Source organism: Cherax quadricarinatus, chromosome 19 (genome assembly GCF_038502225.1).
Source record: "Cherax quadricarinatus isolate ZL_2023a chromosome 19, ASM3850222v1, whole genome shotgun sequence".
Classification (NCBI taxonomy): Eukaryota; Metazoa; Arthropoda; class Malacostraca; order Decapoda; family Parastacidae; genus Cherax; species Cherax quadricarinatus.
Window position 1 is genome coordinate 40778230 of NC_091310.1, and position 25215 is coordinate 40803444.

Here is a 25215-nt window from a genome sequence, read left to right on the forward strand (position 1 = left end):
CTTTCATATTGTTCAATGTTTTTCTTAAATTCAGTCATATTTCAAACCTTTACCAAAGGCTTGGCACTAGCTTTCTTTGGAGCCGTGGTAGCTTATTTAGCACTTGCAAGCAATAAAATGGAATACTATTATGAAACGTTTTTTATTACCAAGTAGACAGTTACACTGGCACACTGGCTGGGAAGGGAGGCCAAGGCGGCTCAGAGCCACGAGTACGTGTCCAGGACGAAAGATTATCAAAGTCAGCCGACCATTTGCGAACCAATGTTTGGACAAAAATAACGCGAAGATTTCCGAAAAGGACAACTATCGAGCCCGACAATTATCGAGGGACCACTGTATAACTATGGCATGGTTGGCAATGTTTCATACAGTAGTTTATATACTGTAACTAAAAAAATTGATAATCATTCATGACTATAACAAGTCTTGTTCTAGGCAATTTATAGTCTTATTTTGCTTCAGTGTCGGAGGCATACGTAACATTAGCCACTAATGATGGCTATGCAGTTGGCGCGTTAGTGTTGGGCCATTCCCTGCGTTCAAATCACACCACCAAAGACTTGTGCATATTGATCACTCCTGGTGTTTCACCATCAATTGTGTAAGTATTGTCATAATTTGGTTGCTTTAGTTATAAATTAACTTTTAATTCCTGGACATTTAGCAGTTTATTTGTGCTTGCTGACTGCTCATAAATATTTAGTACTGCCCAATTTTTCCATTAGTTACCCTAGTTAAACTATAAGTTTTAGTTTTCTAGTTTAAAATTCTTCAGTCTTAGATATTTATTTAGTTACTCATTTAACTTCAAGGGCCAGATTGTTTCCTGGCCATGTGTAGTATGGTGTTTTTTAGGTTCACATTGTTGCATGCTCACCAGGCTTGCCCTGGGGGGGGAGGTGGAGGCTACGGGAACTAGGCATGTAGGCTTACTGGCTACATGGTGATTAATACTTCCTCTGAATAGTTGGTTTGCTACACACTATCCCATTACAAACTAAATTTAACTGATAAATACACACAATTTAACTACCCAATAGTATCTCTAATAAACTTTCATTAAAGTTTAATGCTTGTATTGCATTTTTGTGAAGAGCCATTACTTAAAATACAGTACGTACTTTGATAACAAAACTTAAAATTTAGTAAAGTCTACTGGTGCTCTAAAGTACAAAGTTAGAGCATTGCCTACAATTTCAGTTGAAAGTCACTTGTTCAGAAAGTGGTGTGAACTGTACAGTGTAAATCATGCACCAAACATTTGATTTTGCATATGCCATGTATAATTTCCAGTTTTATTTAAAATGTCTCGATTTCTTTTTCAATAATTTGAATAATCTTCAGGTTTTGTATATCAGTAGTTCAATTTCAATTTTATAATCTTTTTAAATACTTAAACCAATCCTACAGAAATGCAAATTAAGGAATTGCTCTACTTTTTCCACTTTGGACAGATTACTTAAAATAGCATAAATATGCTGTAGTACTACTGCACCATGAAGGCTATCCTTTGTGGCCAGATTGAATGTACAAATTAGAAAGTTACAGCACTTGCATGGCTTGATCTCTAAACTGTTGCAGTATTAATAGAAATCCTCTAATGTACAATTTTATAAATTGCACGTTGCCAGTAACCTACAATGAAATGTTCAAGCATATCCTAGGGTGAACTGGTTAAGATAGTGAATGACACTTAATATAATTTCTCCCACAGTTCCATGTTGGAGTCAGTATTCGACAAAGTCGTAAATGTAGATGTTCTGGACTCTGGAGATTCAGCCCATCTGTCCTTGCTGAAGAGACCAGAGCTAGGAGTCACTCTTACCAAACTGCATTGTTGGACACTCGCAGATTACTCAAAATGCGTCTTCCTTGATGCTGATATGTTGGTGAGTGTGAAATGACAAAATTAAGTTTGGTACACTTGCTGCATTAGTATTTACCCAGGTACTTGGCACAAGAAACAACCGTGAAATTTCCAGTAACCTGTTTGTTACTTTCTGTAAAACTCTGCATGTCTGGTTTAGCTGTCCTGCTGAATGTTTGCCAAATGGGCTTTGGTACCAGTTTCTTTAATTTTAGAAATTTCCCTAATTTGGAAATCTTTTTAGCAAATTTACTAACAAAAATGTTTGCTTTGGTGTTCCTATACCACAATATTTCACTATCCGATTACCCAGGAAAGGAGGTAAACCAACTACCCAGAAGCTACCTTAGTACTTAAAATGCCCAATGATGTACATATGATCTGATTTTTCTTTCAGTGTGTGCAGAACCCAGATGATCTCTTCTCTCATCCTGAACTATCAGCAGTTTGTGATATTGGCTGGCCTGACTGCTTCAATTCAGGGATGTTTGTATTTGTGCCTTCACTTGACACCTATGGCAGGCTGCTTCAGCATTCAGAAACAAGTGGTAGCTTTGATGGTGGTGACCAGGGTCTTCTAAACACCTTCTTTCCTAACTGGAATCGTCTCTCCTTTGTGTTCAATATGGTTGCTTCTGCTACATACACCTATTTGCCAGCTTATAAACAGTGAGTTTTGTGAATTTCATATCTTGTAATTTTTTTTGTACAAGACAGTTTGTGGCTCACTGACATGGGAAATGTATAGGTACTAGCTGCCATACTGCATTTTAGCTTTGTAAAGCTGAAATGCAAAAATAGTGGACCCCCGGATAACGATATTTTTTCACTCCAGAAGTATGTTCAGGTGCCAGTACCGACCGAATTTGTTCCCGTAAGAAATATTGTGAAGTAGATTAGTCCATTTCAGACCCCCAAACATAAACGTACAAACGCGCTTACATAAATACTTACATAATTGGTCACATTCAGAGGTAATCGTTATGCGGGGGTCCACTGTACTAGTAGTAAATTTTAAATTTCTTTAGAATGGTTTTTTCCAGAAACATTGCTAGCTGATGTTTTGAAGGTGGGTAGCATTAAATTCAAAGCATCCAGATGTGCCAAGTGAGACATTTATATATAATCATCTATTTTTATATATATTTATATATTTATATTTTATATATTTTATATATTTTATATTTTTATATATTTTATATTTATATTTTATATATTTATATTTATATTTTATATATTTGTATGTATATTTATGATGAATGGTTTGTAAAACCGACAAGTTGAAGATTGAGACACTTATGCAGCATATGGGAATCTTTATTCAGGAAACGTTTCACCACACAGTGGCTTCATCAGTCCAATACAAAGAGGAAGGCGTAAGGAGAGGAGTAGTATGAGGTAATCAGTCCCTCAGCCTGGAGTCGGTGTTCAGTCCATCAATCTTGTAGAATGTACATTCTACAAAATTGATGGACTGAACACAGACTCCAGGCTGAGGGACTGATTACCTCATACTACTCCTCTCCTTACGCCTTCCTCTTTGTATTGGACTGATGAAGCCACTGTGTGGTGAAACGTTTCCTGAATAAAGATTCCCATATGCTGCATAAGTGTCTCAATATATATTTATATAATTTATATATTTATATATATATTATATTATTTTATATAATTTGTGTGTATCCAACAAGTCGGCAGTCTCCCACCAAAGCAGGGCGACCCAAAAAGAAAAAAATCCCCAAAAAGAAAATACTTTCATCATTCAACACTTTCACCACACTCACACATTATCACTGTTTTTGCAGAGGTGCTCGGAATACAAGAGTTCAGAAGCATAAAAGTATAAAGATACACAACATATCCCTCTAAACTGCCAATATCCCAAACCCCTCCTTTAAAGTGCAGGCATTGTACTTCCCATTTCCAGGACTCGAGTCAGACTATATGAAAATAACCGGTTTCCCTGAATCCCCTGTCCGTCTACTTCCTCAGACCGAACCTAATTACCCCCAATCCCCCGTTCCCTATCCCATCCTCCCCTTTTTCCTTTCCTCCTCCTCCCCCCACCCCTCCCTTTTGCCATTCCTTTTAGGGCTTGTTTTTTTTTTTTTTTTTTTTTTTCTCTCCCACAGGCACGCTAGTTCCTAGGTAGGGGAAAGGGTACCGGGGTCCATCCCATTCCGTTGAGTTTCTTGGCGGTGGCATAGTTTGCCATGGCATCTGGATTGCCTGGGGATGTCCTGATCCCTCTCCGGTATCCCGGAGGGTGGCTTTGGGTGTCTCTCGGGCGACGGGTGTATCTCTGGAAGCCACCTTTCGGATTCCGGGGGTGGTGGCCGAAGGAGGTATGCTTTGTGGCGGATTTCCGGCCGCCCTCTTTTGTCCACCGAGGTAGCTCGGCAGATGTGAGGTTGCTATCCCGGATTACCGGTTTACTGGCATGATGGGTAGGGTATGGCACGGGTTCCATGCTGCATCTGCGCTACTTGCGGTGCTGAGGTCCTCTTGGGCGCGGAGGGAGATTTCTGGCCCTTTCATTCCTCCTAGGAACTATCCCTCCCCGGTCCCCCCTTTTTTTCTTTTTTTTTTTATTTTTCTTTTTCTTAAAAAACAAAAAGAAAAGTAACCTAACCATGGCAGCCCTAGTCCATGAACCTGCTACCCCTGGGCCCCTTCTTGATGCCGCACCCCGTTCTGACCCCGCCCAGTCTTTGGACCACTCTTTGGACACTCCTCATGCCTCTGTACCTCTTGCCGGTGCTGTTTCCTCACCCGCTTCAGGTACTGAGGCCTCGACTGACTCCTTCGATTTATCTGACCTTCGCTCTCCTCTGACTATGCTTCCGGCCTCTCCCTCTACGGTGCGGCAATTTTCGAATCGCCGGCCCGTTCCACGTCGGACCAACTCTGGTCCCACACCTAAATGACAATTACCTGCTGATGATGCTTCTCCACCTTCTCGTTCTTCTCAGAAAAGATTGACACATCCTTCACTACCTTTCCACGCTCGGTTTCAGACTGCACAATGGATTAAATTCTTCACTTTACGACCGACTATCTCTACTGCCTATCTTTCTGACCACAGTATTGGCAAGGCACTCCTATGCCATGTTGGTAAAGATATTTCTTTTCATGCTCTTGAGAGCGGTACGCGCATCGTCACCGTACAGAATGCTACCCAGGCTCATGAGCTTTCTCGTCTTTCCCATGTCAATACTGTTCCTGTAACTATTGAAAAGCATCGTTCCCTCAATTCGTGTAGTGGTACCATCATTCTGCCCCATACCATAGTTCAACAAAATTTCCAGACATGTGGCACTGACATTCTTGAACAGCTGGAACTCCAAGATCTCCCAATCCTCAAGGTAGACACTTACGTTCTTCCTGCCCGCAGGAGGAGACGATACCCTAGCAATGTGGCTCGTTTAACTTTTGACAGCCGTGAACTCCCATCCTCAGTTTATGTAGCAGGACATCGGTTACAAGTTCGAAAGGTGATCCCTACACCGCAACAGTGTAGAAATTGCTGGCGATTTGGCCATCCAGCGAAATATTGCAGATCTATCGCCGAATGCCCAGTCTGTGGTGCCGATGACCATTCTAATACGTCTTGCAGTCGACCTCCCTCTTGCCTTAATTATCATGAGGCTCGCCCTTCGTACTCTCGCCGTTTTAAAGTCTACTTAAACGAGCGGGAAATCCGTTACCTCAGAGGCAGAAGGTCTCCCTTGTGCCATGGTAGTTTCTCATCTCCGCCTCCAAGGGAGACTACCTCGTGTTTCTTATTCCCGTGTTTCAAAACGTCCCCCCCCCACTTCTGGTATCCCATCTTCTGCACCCACCTCTGTGGTTACCTCTTCCATAGTCACTCCTGTAGCTAATTCTTTTGCTGTCCTCGGCTCAGACGTCCCTACTTCAACGTCTCGGTCTGATCTTGCTTCTTCGTGTTCTCTCACAAGCCTTAGTAGCAACGAGATCTCGTATGACACCTCCTCCCAATCGTCCCTCTACTTCTCAAAAGTTAAAAAAAGGTCCGTTAACACCTCCTACCCATCTTCCCCCTCATTTTCCCTTCCCTGTCTCTGTACCTGGTTCTCCCTCTCACTCGCTCTGTTACAAGTGTAGAGGTTCACCCTCCTCCTAGTATTATACCTTCCTCCCCTGTTCCCTCTCAAGTTTCTTTCTCTTCGGCCACCTCCCAGGTTTCTGCCTCTTCTGTCCCCTTTCACGCTTCTCCAGTTCCCTCCACCCTTCCGTCCCCCTCTACCTTGGTACAGTCCATTACAGTTCCAATCTTTACTCATCCTCCCCCTACCATTTCCAATATTGTCTCCCATACGACGTCTCTGAATTCTGAAACGCTTGAAGCAATCTCTGAATATATTGCAGAGACCAAACCATCAATGGACACTGATCCACCCTCCGCTCCTTCTCTCTCCTCTACTCCATCTGCGCAACTCCTTTCTTCATAGCGCACTGTTCCTTCGCTGCTTGAACATTTTCCACTGCCTCCGCATGTGGACTTCTCTAACCCCTCTAGTCCGTAGGAACCCTTACCTGCGGATTTCAGGTATCTTTATCATTGCCAATCGTGGCCTATTTACAGTGGAATATACGCGGCCTCAGGGGTAATCGAGGTGAGCTTCAGATGTTACTCTCCCAGTTTTCCCATGTTGGTGTTTGCTTACAGGAACCAAAATTACTCTGCTGTTCTCTCCCATCTCAGGTTATAATTTATTGTATTCTTCAGATCCTTTTCCTGATGGGACCTTTAATGAAAGTGCCCTTCTACGCACTGATATTCCGTACCATCAGTTGTTTGTTCGTACTTCGCTGCATTACACACCAGCCCGTATCCACTTGCATAGGTGGTATACGCTCTGTTCTTTATCTCTCTCCTTCTCGGGCTTCATCTATTCCGGATATTGCCTTTGTTTCGTCATTACCACCACAGATTCTGTTGCTTGGTGATTTTAATGCCCACCATTTCCTCTGGGGGGGGGGGGTCGTCTCGCTGTGATTCCCGTGGCTTTCAGTTAGAGGCTTTTCTTGCCACCCACCCCTTCCATGTTTTAAATACAGGTACTCGCACCCATTTTGATCCTCAGACTCGCACTCTTGCATGGATCTCTGTCTGCTCTTCCTCCGCTGCATTAGACTTCACTTGGTCTGTTCTTCCGGACTTGCATGACAGCGATCATTTCCCAATCATTCTTACTTCCCCTTCATATTCACCACCTCTTCGCATCCCACGCTGGCAATTTGATCAGGCAAATTGGAACCTTTACTCACACGTAACTGTTTTTAGAGAGGTTCCTTCTTCGTCCTCCATCGATGGGCTTTTACACTCTTCTCGTCCTCCGTTTTAATCGCAGCTTCTCATTCTATACCCCAAACTTCGGGCAGGCATTCTCAGAAATGCATGCCTTGGTGGTCTCCTGCTTGTGCTCGTGCAGTACGTTTGAAATGCGCTTCATGGGGCAGGTACTGGTACAATAGAACCACAGACTTCTTGAATTTAAGCAGAAGCGTGCGATCGCTCGCCGTGTCATCCGTGACTCTAAACGCACTTGCTGGCGAGATTGTCTCCACCATCACCTCTGCTTCCTCTGAGTGCAGTCTGGAAAAAAGTACGAAAACCGAGTGGTAAATATTCTCCTGACCCGGCTCCTGTTCTGCGGGTTGCCGGTGTTGATATAGCAAACCCACTAGATGTTGCCAATGAAATTGGCAATAATCTGGTCCGTATTTCTCGGACTCCATCTATGCCCCTCATTTCTTTCCTCAGTCTGCCAGAGAGTTAGCACCCTTGGACTTTTCTTCTCTCAGAAGAACAGTATAATGTGCCTTTTACACTTCAAGAACTGGAGGCAACACACTCAGCTTGCCGATCATCGGCAGCTGGGCCCGACGACATTCATATTCGTATGCTACAACATTTACATCAGTCAGCCCTTGCAGTCCTATTACGCCTTTACAATCTTATTTGGTCACAAGGAGTTCTTCCACAGCTGTGGAAATCCACCATTGTTCTCCCTTTCCGCAAACCAGGCACTACGGGACATGAAACCTCCCACTATCGTCCCATTGCTCTTACCAGTGCAGTTTGCAAAGTGATGGAACGCCTAGTAAATAGAAGTTTAGTGTGGTATTTAGAGACACGCAAGTCTTTGCACTCGTCAATATGGCTTTCGTAAGGGACGTTCTACCATAGACCTCTTACTACGCTTGGATACGTATGTTCGTAATGCCTTTGCGAATAACCACTCGGTTATTGCCATATTTTTTGACCTTGAGAAGGCATATGACACAACTTGGAGGTATAATATTTTAGCCCAAGCCCACTCCTTAGGCCTTCGAGGCAATCTACCATCCTTCCTTAAGAACTTTTCAACTAACAGGCATTTCCGTGTTCGGGTTAATGTGCTCTCCCCGGACTTTATCCAAGCTGAAGGTGTCCCCCAGGAATGTGTTCTGAGCACAACACTTTTTCTCCTTGCTATTAATGATTTGGCCTCTAGTCTTCCATCAAATATTTGGTCATCACTCTGTTGATGACTTCGCTATTGCCTGTGCAGGCGCTGACTGTCACCTTATTACAGTTTCTCTCCAGCATGCAGTCGACCGTGTTTCCAATTGGGCCACCACATGTGGGTTTAAATTTTCCAGCACTAAAACCCACCAAGTTACTTTCACTAGACTGTCATCTCCGATCATCCTTTGTACCTCTATGGCTCCCGTATCCCAGAACGTGATAGTTTCTGGGCCTCCTCTTTGATCGTAGGTTATCCTGGAAACCTCGCATCACCTCTCTGAAGGCAACTTGCCACAGCCGGCTGAACCTCCTTAAAACCCTTGCTCTTCTTTCATGGAGCTGATCGTCGAACCCTCCTTCGCCTACATTCCACCCTTATCTTATCGAAACTTGATTATGGTGACCAGATCTATTCAGCGGCATCTCCTGCTACACTCTAGCCTTAACCCCATTCATCACCAAGGATTACGTTTATGCCTTGGTGCTTTTCGCTCTTCCCCTGTCGAGAGCCTCTATGCAGAAGCGAATGTTCCATCCTTATCTGATCGCCGTGATGCCCATTGCCTTTGCTACTATGTACACTCATGATCTCCGCAATCCTTCCATTTATAGAATGGTCACTGATATTAGTAGACATTCTTCATTTGTTCTCCATCCCTTCTCTCTTCGCCTTCATTCGCTCTTGTCTTCTCTTCAACTACCACCTTTCTATGTACATGTAGCATCTCACTTTTCCCTACCCCCCTGGGAAGTTCCAGCTGTTCGAGTCTGTTCTTTTTCTCTCTCCCTTGCTCGAAAGCCCAACTGTCTATGGTCGCTTCCCGCTCTCATTTTCTTGACCATTTTTCACTCATTCTCGTGCCATTGCTGTGTACACAGATGGCTCTAAGTCTTCTGACGGCGTAGGATTCGCAGCAGTGTTTCCGGACAGCGTCGTACAAGGGCATTTACTATCTTCGGCTAGTATTTTTACTGCTGAATTGTATGCCATCCTTACAGCACTTATCCGTATTGCATCTATGCCTGTGTCATCATTTGTGGTTCTCAGTCTTCCTTAGTGCTTTACAGGCTATACAGAAATTTGATACACCTCGCCCCTTAGTCCTCCGTATCCAACTTTGGCTACGCCGCATCTTTACCAAGCATAAAGATATTTTTTGTTGGGTCCCTGGTCATGCTGACGTACAGGGCAATGAACAGGCTGACACTGCTGCGCAGTCAGCAGTACATGACCTACCAGTTTCATGTAGAGGTATTCCATTTACGGACTATTTTGCTGCAATATCTTCCCAACTTCACACCAGTTGGTAACAACGTTGTCTACTATGCTCGGCAACAAACTTCAATCGATTAAACCGAGTATAGGTTACTGGCCGTCTTCTTATCACCAGTGTCGAGGTTGGGAGACTACTCTCTCCCGTCTTCGCATTGGCCATGCTCGTCTTACTCATGGATATCTCGTGGAGAGGCACCCTGCTCCTCTGAGAATTGCCAAGTTCCATTATCAGTCAGCCACATTCTGTTGGACTGCCCATTTTATCAACGAGCACGCAGAATTTACCTCCGTCGTCGTCTTCGCTCTGCTGCTCTCTACCTTCCCTTCTTGCTGATGGACCCACCTTTCATCCAGACTCTCATTGACTTTTTGACAACTGACTGACTTCACAAATTCTGATACCTTCAGCCCTTTCTACTTCAATCTCTTTCTACCCCATACCCCCGTACTATCCCCTGCCCCGCTGTTTTCTGTAACCTACTGATCATCCCTCCTCCCTTCTGCCATCCAATACCCTCTCTTCTTCCGTACCCTGCAGCGCTGTATAGCCCTTGTGGCTTAGCGCTTTATTGATTATAATAATAATATTTCCCTGAATCCCTTCACTAAATATTACCCTGCTCACACTCCATCAGATAGTCAGGTCCCAAGTATCATTTCTCCATTCACTCCTATCTAACACGCTCATGCACGCTTGCTGGAAGTCCAAGCCCCTCGCCCACATAACCTCCTTTACCCCCTCTTTCCAACCCTTTTGAGGATGACCCCTACCCCTCCTTCCTTCCCCTATAGATTTATATGCTTTCCATGTCATTCTACTTTGATCCATTCTCTCTAAATGACCAAACCACTTCAACAACCCCTCTTCTGCCCTCTGACTAATGCTTTTATTAACACACCTTCTCCTAATTTCCACACTCCGAATTTTCTGCATAATATTTACACCACACATTGCCCTTACACAGGACATCTCCACTGCCTCCAACCGTCTCCTCGCTGCTGCATTTACCACCCAAGCTTCACACCCATATAAGTTTTGGTACTACTATTCTTTCATACATTCCCTTCTTTGCCTCCATAGATAACGTTTTTTGACTCCACATATACATCAACGCACCACTCCTTTTTTCCCCTCATCAATTCTATGATTAACCTCATCCTATTAGCTACATAGATTAGGTTAGTGCTGTATGACTAGCAAGTTTAGTGCCTAGTTTTGATCATAATAAGTACTTTTTTTTTTTTTTTTTTTTTTTTTTTTTTTTTTTTTTTTTTTTTTTTTTAAATTGCTATATTATGCTGTTGCCAATATCTATCAGCTAAATTTTAGATAACCCAAAGCAGGAAGGAGAAATTACCATAAGGAATTTCAGAGCCATATTGGTCACTGGCAAGCCATTGATCACAGCAGCCTCCAAATAAATTCTGTATGTACTTTAATATATAAATATTAACTACTTTAAGAAGTACAAGCAAGATTGCTCCATTCTACAAAGCTGTGCTTTGTCAGTGTGGAAATAAAACTGTAAATCAAGCCTTTTTTTCCAACACTGGCCAACTCCCACCAAGGCAGTAACTAAAGAAAAACTAGTCACTTGTGGCAGAGGTTACTAATACAAAAACTTACAATTCGCTAAAAATGGCAAATATCCTAAACCCCTTCATGCAGTCACTGTATTTCCCACCTCCAGGACTCCACTCCAGCTAACTAGTTTCCCTGAATTCAACATTATTATATACACCTGGAAAATCCTAGAGGGACTAGTACCGAACTTGCACACAAAAATCACTCTACAAAAGCAAAAGACTTGGCAGACAATGCAACATCCCCCCAATGAAAAGCAGGGGTGTCACTAGCACGTTAAGAGACCATACAATAAGTGTCAGGGGCCTGAGACTGTTCAACTGCCTCCCAGCATACATAAGGGGGGATTACCAACAGACCCCTGGCAGTCTTCAAGCTGGCACTGGACAAGCACCTAAAGTCGGTACCTGACCAGCCGGGCTGTGGCTCGTACATTGGTTTGCGTGCAGCCAGCAGTAACAGCCTGGTTGATCAGGCTCTGATCCACCAGGAGGCCTGGTCAGACTGGGCTACGGGGGCATTGACCCCCGGAACACTCTAGGTAAACAGCTTGACAAAGCTCCTGGAGAGTAAAATGTTCCCACAATAAAATATCACATTAGTTGCACTTGTCCTTTTACTTGGTAGTGTCAGTAATTTTACTAACGTATATACGCTGAATCCCTTCACAAAATATTGCAGCTCGCCAAGTCCCAAAAACCACTCGTTTGTTTCCATTCTTGTCTAACATGTGGCTGTGAATGGTAAAAGGAAAACTGACCAAGTTTGGTATAAAATAACCACGGGTATTTTCTGGGATTTTTCCCCATTTCCTGGTATTTGATTAAAGCTATTATAAATGGCCATTTTTTTTTTATTTTACTCAAATTTGGACTTTGTTCAGTATCTAGTCTTTTTTTTTTTTCTTTTTTTTTTTTCTTCTGCAGATATGGAGGAAGTGTGAAATTAGTCCATTTCCTGGGTGCTATGAAGCCATGGCAGTACTCTTATGATACTAGTTCATCTTCAGTACATGTATCTTCTGGTTATGAACTTCTTGCTCCTTACCTAAACTCCTGGTGGGCAATTTATCTCAGCCTTGTTAAACCAGGGGTCCCAGAAATGGTGGGTAAAAGTCTGTTTCACTTTCATTAGTATTTTGTCCCTATACCAGTTTGAAAGTCTGAAACTTCCTGTCTTTAAAAATGCATTAACTTCTAGTTCACAGTAATTGCTGGCAGACTAGTATTACTCAGTTTTGGGATGTATGGAAGCATGATTGCATGTCTGAGTATCTAACAGTTTGGAGTAGTTTGTAGTTTCAAAATTAAAATGCCAAATAGTCATCTGGTTGACAGATGGAAGAGGTTTAAAATGTCGATATAAGCAGATGACATTAGTATAACACAAGTTGATCCTGGGCCTAATTGGACATTGTGTATCTCAACAGAAACATTGTGATAAATTTGCTGTAATAAGGAATTTAAAATAGTGACAGTGCAAGAGAGGATGGGGGAAATGTAATTGCTACAACTGCACATCTTTGTAGGAAACTAGTTGGATGGGAAAATTGGATGTCACATTGGACCTAGTTATATTGGTTAAAAATCATTAAAAAAAAAAAAAAAAAAAAAAAAAAATCCACATCTAAGTAAAATTCACCAGTACAAGAATTGATATTAAACACACTTGACTATTACTAGGTGTATTTGGTGTACCAAATCTGCTTAGTGGAAATGTTGCATATTATGTTTTTGCTCTTATTAAATACTATATACCAGGTAAGTTTGTGCTGCCTGAAATGGACTGTAATATTCCTCTATTAATTTTTGTAGTGTTCTTATTTTACATTAACTTAATTTGTTAATTTAACATTTCCAAATTGTTCCTGAGGCTGCAAAGGTATCTTGAAAGGCATGTATTAATGTTGTGATGATTATTTTTTTCACACAGGATCTTCAAAGTGCAATAGAGGAGAAAACTCACATAGATGTACAGGTAAATCTTGGAAAAGTTTATGTACAGTGACATAGAATGTTGTGCAATTAATGTGCAATAGGATTTTATAAATAGGCCTTCTAAAAATAAATTAGCATAGAAACTCTAGATTAACAGTGTTGGGTCTAGTTGCTACATGTTAGTTTAACGTTAGTGAAATACTTTTACTAATTATCTATTTTCTCACATGCGGCTATTCAGGAAAATGACCTTAAAATCAGACACACTGAGGAAGAGCATGAACACCAATGTGCCTCAAATGTGTGTGATGATAATGAGGTAAAGAACAGTGTTCATTGCAAACTACTCTGCAGTATGGAGTTGGATAGTGAATGTGTATCTAATGTCATTTTTCCTAATGATAAAGACAGGAGTGGAAATAAGGAGACTGAAAACTTAGCCATGGCAGCTCCAACTGAGAGGGTGATAGAGGTAAAAAAAAAAAAAAAAAACTTTAATATTTAACTGGGGCAGTGGCAAAAACTGGTTTTAATCTGAAATCCTTACTAAATGGTGGAAGACCTGACCTGCTTTGAGATCTTTATGCATGGAGTTCCTTAAATATTGGTATTTCTGGTGTTAATATCTTGGTGCTCTTTAATTTTGGCTCCATATATGGGACTATTAAATTTAAGTGCATTACCTTCTGGGTGAAGCTTCTTGGGACAGTCTAAATTTTAGACTTCATTTCTAGTTAGGCCCTTGTTTACTATGTTAAAGTATTAAGTAAGGAATTGTTTTGACAACTGTTAATGAAGGAAAGGGTAGCAATTACTCATGACAGTATAAAGTAGGTAGTATTCCTAAATGGGAAGAAATCCCTTACCACTTGAGGAATAAGTGGAGTGGAAAGTGCATAAACCTGCACAAAATGGTCAGACTGACTTTAAATTAGGTGATTGATTTCCTCTTGGCAGGGAGGGAGTGATTAATATGGTTTGCTAACCTTGAAACGGTTATTTTAAGTGTGGCATTATATAATGGAATTTATACTTCGTAAGGAATGTTACCTCCCCTTTAGGTGTAGTGCCATGGTAAATTCAAACTACATTGCTGTTCAGGGACTGAACATTCCACTTGGGTAGCAATTCTTTTTAGTGGCACCACACTATTTAAAACTGTATATACCATAACTGCAAATGTGGCCTCCTGGATAAAATTTTTTCTTTTGGACTAGTTTTAGAAATTGCCAGACACTTTTAAGCATTTATTTAAAGTTAACACTACACAGTTGAATATATAGATTGGGTAAAGGAATTTGAAAAGTATAATTCATAAAGGTTTTTTCTCATTTTTAAAGTACTATGTCAAGTCTAAACTTGTCATTTTCACGTACCGAAAAAATGCATGTGCTAAAGTATAAATTTTATCTAGATCTGCTAAGCTTCTAGTTTTTATTTGGATATTTAGGTTTTAATTCTATTGCTAGTTACTAACTTGTACATGGGCATCTTTAACCCCTTGACTGTTGCAACCCCAAATCCTGAGGTTTCTCCTGGTGTCAATCTCAAAAAAAAAAAAAAAAAAAAAAAAAAAAAAAAAAAACCAAATTCTTATGAAATGCTAGAGAATCTTTTATACCAATTTTAGTGACACCAAAACAAAATTTGATGAAAAACTGATGGAATTACTTGCTAAGTTAGCAACCTCGGCGATATTAACAAATAGGCGATTTCACCCACTTTGAGCCTTTTTTTTTCGGCTAATTCCGTTGTTCCAGTCAACCAAACGCATAGCTATTTCTTTAGAACTCCATTTTTTCTATCAATTGAGTACAAGAAACTGCCCATTTACTGATTTCAACTACCCAATAACATGGTCAGAAATTTGCAATTTGGCCAATTTCACGAAAATTAAAAAAATTTCAAAATAGGGTCCAGAATGAACAATAGACATTCCTGGCTCTAAAATAACATTCTTTGTTCATCAGTCACATCTCTAGGCCCCTCTGATATTACTCTTGCTTTCTATTTTGAATTTTTATTCAAACTCAATAAGATTTACTGTTATGTAGACTACTGCAATATTGTAATAATCAGATAAATGTCAACCCATTCATGACTGCATATCAGAATGGCTACTTGGACATTTATTGGAAAATGACATAATTTGTTTACCTTTGAACATCAAGAAAAATAAAAAATTTCCCCCACCTTGAGCTCCACTTCAAGGTTCTTTTCATAGTAAAACCAATCAAAATCACCTTTCTATAATGTTTTCCATTCTATCAAATGAGACCAAGAAAGAGAATAAAACCATAAATATTATACAAAAATAGACCACAAATTCAGCATTTTAGTCTGTTTTTTTTTTTTTTTCTCGTTATGCACTGCGTGCTGCAGGATCTTTTTGTGGTGCGCACTCATTCTCTTGCATGTAAGCCTACTAGCTTTCTCCTGCTTGATTTGAAGCCGCTAGAATTTGAGTATATATACGTCAAAAACAGTGGCTCGTAAGACATGTATACATATACGACCAAAACAGTCAAAGGGTTAAAATGGTAGATAAATTTTATTTGCACAAATAGCAACCCTTTACAAAGTTTTAATTGTAAGTAGTGACAAATTCTGCAATCTACAATTATTCCAAAATTGAGAAATTAATTTAGTGTTTAATTTAGCAGAAATATGCTTTATGCGCATACACAATTGGCAAGTGATAATAAATTGCTATACATAATTGCCTTGCCTAGGGGTAGATGTTGGAGGGAATACTAATAGCTTTAGTGGTGGCAACTAAAGCTATACTTAGTCAAAGTTTGGGTTAAGCATGCATTAATCATTTCTGGAAACTAGTTTAGTTTTACTTTGACCTCGTAAGTTGTGGTAGTAGCTGCATGCTTGGCAGTATTAGTAAATTTGTAGGCTCTGTTGCCCTAATCTGTATTCTCCTAGTCTTCAGGCAGGTTTAAAAAAAAAATTTAATCTGAGGATTGTAAGAATTTGCAATCATCCTTGCCACAATCACCAGCTTGTATATGATCCTTTAATTTTTGGCAGGTGTAATGCTGCACAAATTCTGATGCCTAGAAGGCAATCCAGCCACATGGCCTCTAGTTGCCCTAGAAATTTCAGTTCCACAAATCTGATTGTATGTATAGATGTCACTTGGGCAACCCTCTACATGGAAACCCTTCTGGGTTAAGTGGAAGATTTTTTTCAGTGGTCCAAAATTTATAGCTTAAGACATTTTGAAGTGGCTGGGTCTTGACTTCAGCTCAAAGCATGAAATTAATGGGAACTGCATTACCTTCAATTTAAGATTAAATTGCTTAACCCTGTATATCTAGATAAACATGCAGGATAAATTTTATAAAGTGGTAGTTCTGCTACCCACCTACCTCATCCTCCCTTCCAGTGGCTAAATTCTATTAGGTCTTTGAAAATATACCTGTCGGTAGGAAATTTAATTGCCGTTTTATTAGTGTGGCGGTTTAATTTAGTGCTTTCCTAAACTTGTGGTTAAGCCTCGCCCCCTTAATTTTGTTTAAAGATGAATTTTAGACTGCAAGCTTTATGGTTCTTTCCTAAATTAAATTTTGATAAATAGATGGACAAGTGGAAATAAGGATGCACTCTGATACACTTTGACTATCTGTTCTTCAGTAAGTCTTCCCCTCAATTTCATGCTGGTGAGCGTTTTTTCTTGCTGTGTATTGTTCCCTTTCCAGAGTACACTGGTTAATGGGTACTTTCCACCTTTATAAAGGTGAAAATGTGTACAGGATGTTCAAAATCTATCCTAGCTACATAAATGCAGTCAATTTTTAGATTTCCTTAATATACACGACTAAACTGAATGTGCTAAACCAGACATTTGTCGTGTACCTTCAGTCTAACACTATTTAATTTTTACAAGTTGGTCATAAGTTTTGATATTAGCTCAATATAAATTTAAATTTCCAAATAGAAAAGCCTAGTGACTTCAGTTATTGTTAATGTACATATTTATTACAGGGGTTTGAATCCTTCATATAGCTTTTAAAATTTGGTTGCATTCAACTCTGCTAATTGACACTTGTTATTTTTAACTCAGGTTGCCCAACAGTTGGCTGGGGTGAGCATTGGATCACAAAGCCTTCAAGAAGAACAGGCCAGGTGGGAACGTGGAGAACCAGAATACCTGGGTCGTGACTCTTTTGCAAATATTCAGGCTTACGTAGATTCTAAACTAAAAAGCGGAAAGTAACTAAACAGCAGGAAACTGCATATTGATTCTCAGTACTGGAGTGCCTGTGTAGAGTATGTCAAATTTGGCTAAATACATTTTCTTAAATTGAAAATATGCAAGAGCTTTGTATTTTTTGAACATAAATTAAGTTAGTAAATTTTTTTAATTGCACTTTCCCAATTGCAAAGCTATTTCTTATTACTGCTAGTTAGTGGTGTTAATAATTTGCCACTAAACTAGTGGGAGGGTGGTTCCTCTTGCTTCAGGTAGATGTGCCCTTACTGTTAACATTGGGCCCAATTATTTTTACTGGGAATTAAGTTGAATTGGGTAAGAATCTAGTCTTAATTTGTTGCTCAATTTGTTAAATATAGTTAACTGTGCCTTTATCAGTGTAAAGATTCTCTCCTGACTAACTGGCAGTCTGAGAGCTGGCAATATTTGCACATTGAAATGATAGTGAAAGATGGTGAGAAACCAGGGAAATTAAAACCTTAAATTTCATTGACATTCCGCATTGCCTGAAATAAAATTTAATTGTGCCAAATACTGATATGCCACTAATAAAGAGTAAGCATTATTTGTGATTTTATACCTTCCAAGATAAGTTATTGGGGGAGTGGGTTAAATTATACTAGTTCAGCTAATGCTGGCAGTTTGAGCAACTTTACATGAGCATTTTCCTCATTTTATTCCACATTCCTTATTAAAATTTCTTAGTGGCTTCCATATATTTTTTTATGGTTTGAACATGGTTGTCCTCTTACCTAATTACCCCCCCCCATTCTCCCCTCCCCTATCCCATCCTCCCCATCCTCCCCTTTTTCCATTCCTCCTCCTCACCCCTCCCTTTTGCCTTTCCTCTTTTTGGCCTTTGGGATTTCTCCCACAGGCGTGCTAGTTCCTAGGTAGCGGAAAGGACACCGGGGTCCATCCCATTCCGTTGAGGTTCTTGGCGGTGGCGTAGTTTGCCGTGGAATCTGGATTGCCTGGGGATGTCCCGATCCCTCTCCGGTATCCCGGAGTAGCTTTGGGTGTCTTTCGGGCGACTGGTGTATCTCTGGAAGCCACCTTTCAGATTCCGGGGGTGGTGGCCGAAGGAGGTATGCTTTGTGGCGGATATCCGGCCGCCCTCTTTTGTCTACCGAGGTAGCTCGGCAGATGTGAGGTTGCTATCCCGGATTGCTGGTTTACTGGCATGAAGGGTAGGGTATGGCACGGGTTCCTTGCTGCATCTGCGCTACTAGCGGTGCTGAGGTCCTCTTGGGGGCGGAGGGAGATTTCCGGCCCTTTCATTCCTCCTGGGAAATATTCCTCCCTGCTCCCCCCTTTTTTATTTTTTTCTTAAACAAAAAGCAAAGGAGTAACCTAACCATGGAGAACCCAATCCATGAACCCACTACCCCCGGGCCCCTTCTTGATACCGCACCCCATTCTGACCCTGCCTTGTTTAGACCACTCTTCAGACACTCCTGATGCCCCTGTACCTCTTGCTGGTGCTGTTTCCTCACCCGCTTCAGGTACCGGGGCTTCGACTGACTCCTTCGATTTGTCTGAACTCCGCTCTCCTTTGACTATGCTTCCGGCTTCTCCCTCTACGGTACGGCAACTTTCGAATCGCCCGCCCATTTCACGCCGGACCAACTCCGGTCCTATTCCTAAACGCCAACGTCAATCTCCTGATGATGCTCCTTCGTTACCTTCCCATTCTACTCGGAAAAGACCGACACGTCAAGCACTCCCTCTCCACGCTCAGTTTCGGACCACACAATGGACTAAATTCTTTAGTTTAAGACAGACTTCTTCTGCCTACCTTTCTGACCATAGTATTGGCAAAGCGCTCCTGCGTCATGTTGGTAGAGATTTCATTTCATGCTCTCAAGAGCGGTACGCGCATCGTCACTGTCCAGAATGCTACCCAAGCTCATGATCTTTCTCTCCTTTCGAATATCGACACTACTCCTATCACTATTGAAAAAACATCTCTCTCAATTCTTGTAGTGGTACTGTCATTCTGCCCCACACCATAGTCCAACAGAATTTCCAGTCATGTGGCAGACATTTTTGAACAGCTGGAACTCCAGGATCTCCAAATCCTCAATGTAGACACTTGTGTCCTTCCTGCCCGGGGGCGGAGACGTTACCCTTGCAATGTGGCACCTTTAACTTTTGACAGCCGAGAACTCCCGTCCTCTGTATGCCGCGGGACATTGGTTAAAAGTTCGAAAGGCGATACCTACACCGCAACAATGTAGAAATTGCTAGGGTTTTGGTCACCCAGCGAAATATTGCAGATCTATGGCCGAATGCCCAGTCTGTGGTGCCGACGACCATTCTAATACATCTTGCAGTCAACCTCCATCTTGCCTTAATTGTAATGAAGCTCACCCTTCGTACTCCCGCCGTTGTCAGGTCTACTTAAATGAACGTGAAATCCGTTGCCTCAAAGAGGCAGAAGGTCTCCCTTATGCTATGGCAGTTACTCATCTCCGCCTCCAAGGGAGACTACCCAGTGTTTCTTATTCTCGTGTTTCCAAACATCCCCCCACTTCTGGGGTCCCATCTTCTGCAGCCTCTGTTACCCCTCCCATAGCCACTCCGGCATCTAATCCTTTTGCTGTCCTTGGCTCTGACGTCCCGACTACAGATCAGTCTGTTCTCACATTTTCGTCCTTCCTCACAAGCCCCAGTATCGACAAGACCTCGTACGACACCTAATACCAATCGCCCCTCTACTTCTCAGAAGTCCAAAAAATCCACATTGCTCAAATCTTCTTTGCCCCTTCCTTCCCTTCTTCCACCTCCACACTTTACTTTTCCAGTCTCTGTACCTAGTTCTTCCCCTCTCTCTGGCTCTATTACAAGTGTGGAGATTCGCCCTCCTCCTCGTACTATGCCTTCCACCCCCGTCCCCTCCCAAGTTTCTCCCTCTTCTGCCACCTCCCAGGTTTCTGCCTCTTCTGTCCTCCCCAACACTTCATCTCCAGTCCCTTACACTCTTCCCTCCCCCTCTACTTTGGTACAGTCCATTACTGTCCCAATCTTTACTCACCCTCCTCCTATCTCTAATACGGTCTCCCATACATCTTTGAATTCAGAAACACTTGAAGCCATTTCAGAATATATTGCAGAGACTAAACCTTCAATGGACACTGATTCACTTCCTGTTCCTTCTCTTCCCTCTCCTCCATCTTCACAACCCCATTCTTCGCAACGCTCCGTTTTTTCGCTACTTGAACGTCTTCCAATGCCACCACACGTTGACTTTCCTAACCCCTCTAGTCCGTAGGTGCCTTTACCTACAGATTCCTGGTATTTTCTTCATCGCCAATCATGGCCTATTTACAGTGGAATATCAGCGGCCTCAGGGGTAATCGGGGTGAGCTTCAGATGTTGCTTTCCAGGTTTTTCCCTGTTGGTGCTTGCTTACAAGAACCAAAATTACACCCGGCTGTCTCCCAACCTATCTCAGGCTATAATTTATTGTATTCTTCGAATCCTTTCTCAGATGGGACCTTTAATGAAAGTGCCCTTCTACACAATGATATTCCGTACTGTCAACTATGTCCATACCTCGCTGCATTTCACTGCAGCCCGTATCCACTTGAATAAGTGGTTTACAATGTTCCTTATCTCTCTCCTTCTCGAGCATTTTCTATCCCAGACTTTGCCTTTGTTTCATCCTTACCACCACCACTTCTGTTACTTGGTGATTTTAATGCCCACCATTTCCTCTGGGGGGGGGGGTCTCATTGTGACTCGCGTGGCATTCAGTTGGAGGCTTTTCTCGCCTCTCACCCCCTCCATGTTTTAAATACGGGTACTCCCACCCATTTTGATCCTCGTACTCATACTCTCTCTTGCATCGATCTGTCTGTTCTACCTCCACTGCACTAGACTTCACCTGGTCTGTTCTACCAGACTTACATGACAGCGATCATTTTCCGATCATTCTTTCTTCTCCTTCCTATTCACCACCTTTCCGTAGCCCTCGCTGGCAATTTGATCGGGCAAATTGGGATCTTTACTCACACCTCACTGCTTTTAGTGAGGTTCCTTCTTCATCCTCCATTGATGAGCTCCTGCACACCTTCTCGACATCAGTTTATACCGCAGCTTCTCATTCTATACCCCAAACCTCAGGCAGGCATTCTCAGAAGTGCGTGCCTTGGTGGTCTCCTGCTTGTGCTCGTGCAGTACGTTTGAAACGTGCTGCATGGGGCAGGTACCGGTACAATAGAACCGCTGAGAGACTTCTTGATTTTAAGCAGAAGCGTGCGATCGCTCGCCGTGTCATCCGTGAAGCTAAACGCACTTGTTGGCGAGACTATTTCCACCATCACTTCTGCTTCTATGAGTGCAGTCTGGAAAAAAGTAAGGAAATTGAGTGGTAAATACTCTCCTGACCCGGCTCCTGTTCTACAGGTCGCTGGTGTTGATGTAGCAAACCCTCTCGTTGCCATTGAACTTGGCACACATCTGGTCAGTATTTCCCGAGGGCTCCATCTATGCCCCTAGTTTCTTTCCTCAAAATCTGCCCGAGTTAGTACCCTTGGACTTTTCTTCTCTCAGAGAACAGTATAATGTGCCTTTTACACTTCAAGAACTGGAGGCAATGCTCTCAGCTTGCCGATCATCGGCAGCTGGGCCTGATGACATTCATATTCGTATGTTACAACATTTACATCGGTCAGCCCTTGTAGTCCTCTTACACCTCTTCAATCTTATTTGGGCACAAGGAGTTCTTCCACAGCTGTGGAAATCTGCCATTGTTCTCCCTTTCCGCAAACCGGGTACTACAGGACATGATGCCTCCCACTATCGCCCCATCGCTCTTACTAGTGCAGTTTGCAAAGTGATGGAACACCTCATAAATCGACGTTTAATGTGGTATTTAGAGACTCGCAACAGTCTCTCCACTAGTCAATATGGCTTTCGTAAGGGTCGTTCTACCATAGACCCCTTACTACGCTTGGATACGTATGTTCGTAATGCCTTTGCGAATAATCACTCGGTTATTGCCATATTTTTTGACCTTGAGAAGGCATATGACACAACTTGGAGGTATAATATTTTGGCCCAGGCCCATTCCTTAGGCCTCCGAGGCAATCTACCATCCTTCCTTAAGAACTTTTTAACTGACAGACATTTCCGTGTTCGAGTCAATAATGTTCTTTCCCCGGACTTCGTCCAAGCTGAAGGTGTCCCTCAGGGATGTGTTCTAAGCACAACACTTTTTCTCCTTGCTATAAATGATTTGGCCTCTGTTCTTCCACCCAATATTTGGTCATCACTCTATGTTGATGACTTTGCTATTGCTTGTGCAGGCGCTGACTGTCACCTTATTGCAGTTTCTCTCCAGCATGCGGTCGACCGTGTTTCCACTTGGGCCACCACACATGGGTTTAGATTTTCAAGTACCAAAACTCGCCAAATTACTTTCACTAGACGCTCTGTTATCTCCGATCATCCTTTGTATCTCTATGGCTCCCGTATCCCCGAACGTGATAGTCAGGTTTCTAGGCCTTCTCTTTGACCGTCGGTTAACCTGGAAACCTCACATTACCTCTCTGAAGGCAACTTGTCACAGCCGGCTAAACCTTCTTAAAACCCTTGCTCATCTTTCCTGGGGAGCTGATCGTCGAACTCTGCTTCGCCTACATACAGCCCTCGTTTTATCGAAACTCGATTATGGTGACCAGATTTATTCCGCGGCCTCTCCTGCTACTCTCTCTAGCCTTAACTCTATCCATCACCAAGGCTTACGTTTGTGCCTTGGTGCTTTTCGCTCTTCCCTTGTTGAGAGCCTCTATACAGAAGCTAATGTTCCATCCTTGTCTGATCGCCGTGATGCCCATTGCCTTCGTTACTATGTACGCTCTCACAATCTACACAATCCTTCCATTTATAGAATGGTCACCGATATTAGTAGACATTCTTTATTCGTTCGCCGCCCCTGTTTGCTCCGTCCCTTTTCTCTTCGCCTACATTCACTCGTCTTCCCTTCAGTTACCACCTTTATATGTTCATGTAGCATCTCACTTTTCCCTACCCCCCTGGGAAGTTCCAGCTGTTCGAGTCTGTTCTTTCTCACTCCCTTGCTCGAAAGCTCAACTGCCTACGGTGGCTTCCCGCTCTCTTTTTCTTGATCACTTCCACTCCCATTCTCATGCCACCGCTGTGTACACAGATGGCTCTAAGTCTTCAGACGGCGTCGGATTAGCAGCAGTGTTTCTGGACAGCATCGTACGGGGGCATTTACTATCTTCAGCTAGCATTTTTACTGCTGAACTGTATGCCATTCTTGCAGCACTTATTCGTATCGCATCTATGCCTGTGTCATCATTTGTAGTAGTCTCAGACTCCCTTAGTGCTCTACAGGCTATACGAAAATTTGATACATCTCATCCCCTAGTTCTCTGTATCCAACTTTGGCTACGCCGTATCTCTACCAAACATAAAGATATTGTTTTTTGTTGGGTCCCTGGTCATGTCGACGTACAGGGCAATGAACAGGCAGACACTGCTGCGCGGTCAGCAGTACATGACCTACCAATTTCCTATCGAGGTGTTCCATTTCTGGACTATTTTGCTGCAATAGCTACCCACCTTCGCACCCGTTGGCAACAACGTTGGTCAACTCTGCTCGGTAACAAACTTCATTCTATTAAACCGAGCATAGGTTACTGGTCGTCTTCTTGTCATCAGTGCCGAGGTTGGGAGACCACTCTCTCCCGCCTTCGCATTGGCCACACTCGTCTTACTCATGGGTATCTCATGGAGAGGCACCCTGTTCCTCTCTGTGAGCAGTGTCAAGTTCCAGTATCGATTAGCCACATTCTGTTAGACTGCCCTCTCTATCAACGAGCACGCAGAATTTACCTCCAACGTCGTCTTTGTTCTACTACTCTCTCTACCTTCCCTTCTTGCTGATGGACCCTCCTTTAATCCTGACTCTCTCATTGACTTCTTGACAACGACTGATTTACTCCACAAACTCTGATGATACTTTTCGCACTCCCCTCAGCCCTTTCTAGTTCAGTCTCTTGCTGCCCTTTACCCTTTCACCATCCACTACCCCGCTGTTATCCGTAACCTATTACTCATCCATCTCCCTTTTGCCACCTGATGCCCTTGCTTCCTTCCTGCCCTGCAGCGCTGTATAGTCCTTGTGGCTTAGCGCTTCTTTTTGATTATAATAATAATAATAATGATCGTCGAACTCTACTTCGCCTACATTCAGCCCTCGTTTTATCGAAACTCGATTATGGTGACCAGATTTATTCTGCGGCCTCTCCTGCTACTCTCTAGCCTTAACTCTATCCATCACCAAGGATTACGTTTGTGCCTTGGTGCTTTTCGCTCTTCCCCTGTTGAGAGCCTCTATACAGAAGCGAATGTTCCATCCTTGTCTGATCGCCGTGATGCCCATTGCCTTCGCTACTATGTACGCTCTCACGATCTACACAATCCTTCCATTTATAGAATGGTCACCGATATTAGTAGACATTCTTTATTCGTTCGCTGCCCCTGTTTGCTCCATCCCTTTTCTCTTCGCCTACATTCACTCTTGTCTTCCCTTCAGTTACCACCTTTATATGTTCATGTAGCATCTCACTTTTCCCTACCCCCCTGGGAAGTTCCAGCTGTTCGGGTCTGTTCTTTCTCACTCCCTTGCTTGAAAGCTCAACTGCCTACGGTGGCTTCCCGCTCTTTTTCTTGATCACTTCCACTCCCATTCTCATGCCACTGCTGTGTACACAGATGGCTCTAAGTCTTCAGACGGCGTCGGATTCACAGCA

The 25215-nt window shown here is 42.6% G+C and overlaps 1 protein-coding gene across 5 annotated transcripts in view; it reads left to right on the forward strand.

Annotated features, from left to right (window-relative positions):
• Positions 1-17993, forward strand: part of Gyg (glycogenin 1) — a 122139-nt gene extending 104146 nt beyond the window's left edge. For 4 of the 5 annotated variants that reach the window (XM_053776144.2, XM_053776146.2, XM_053776143.1 and 1 more), the window contains 7 exons: positions 466-604; positions 1718-1892; positions 2268-2539; positions 12193-12370; positions 13199-13243; positions 13445-13675; positions 17279-17993. In XM_053776144.2, coding sequence (XP_053632119.1) covers positions 466-604; positions 1718-1892; positions 2268-2539; positions 12193-12370; positions 13199-13243; positions 13445-13675; positions 17279-17431 — 1193 coding nt within the window. In that variant the 3' untranslated portion in view covers positions 17432-17993. The remainder of the gene's footprint in view (positions 1-465; positions 605-1717; positions 1893-2267; positions 2540-12192; positions 12371-13198; positions 13244-13444; positions 13676-17278) is intronic. The other variant, XM_053776147.1, reaches the window with a different exon arrangement.
• The last annotated feature ends 7222 nt before the right edge of the window (positions 17994-25215 follow it).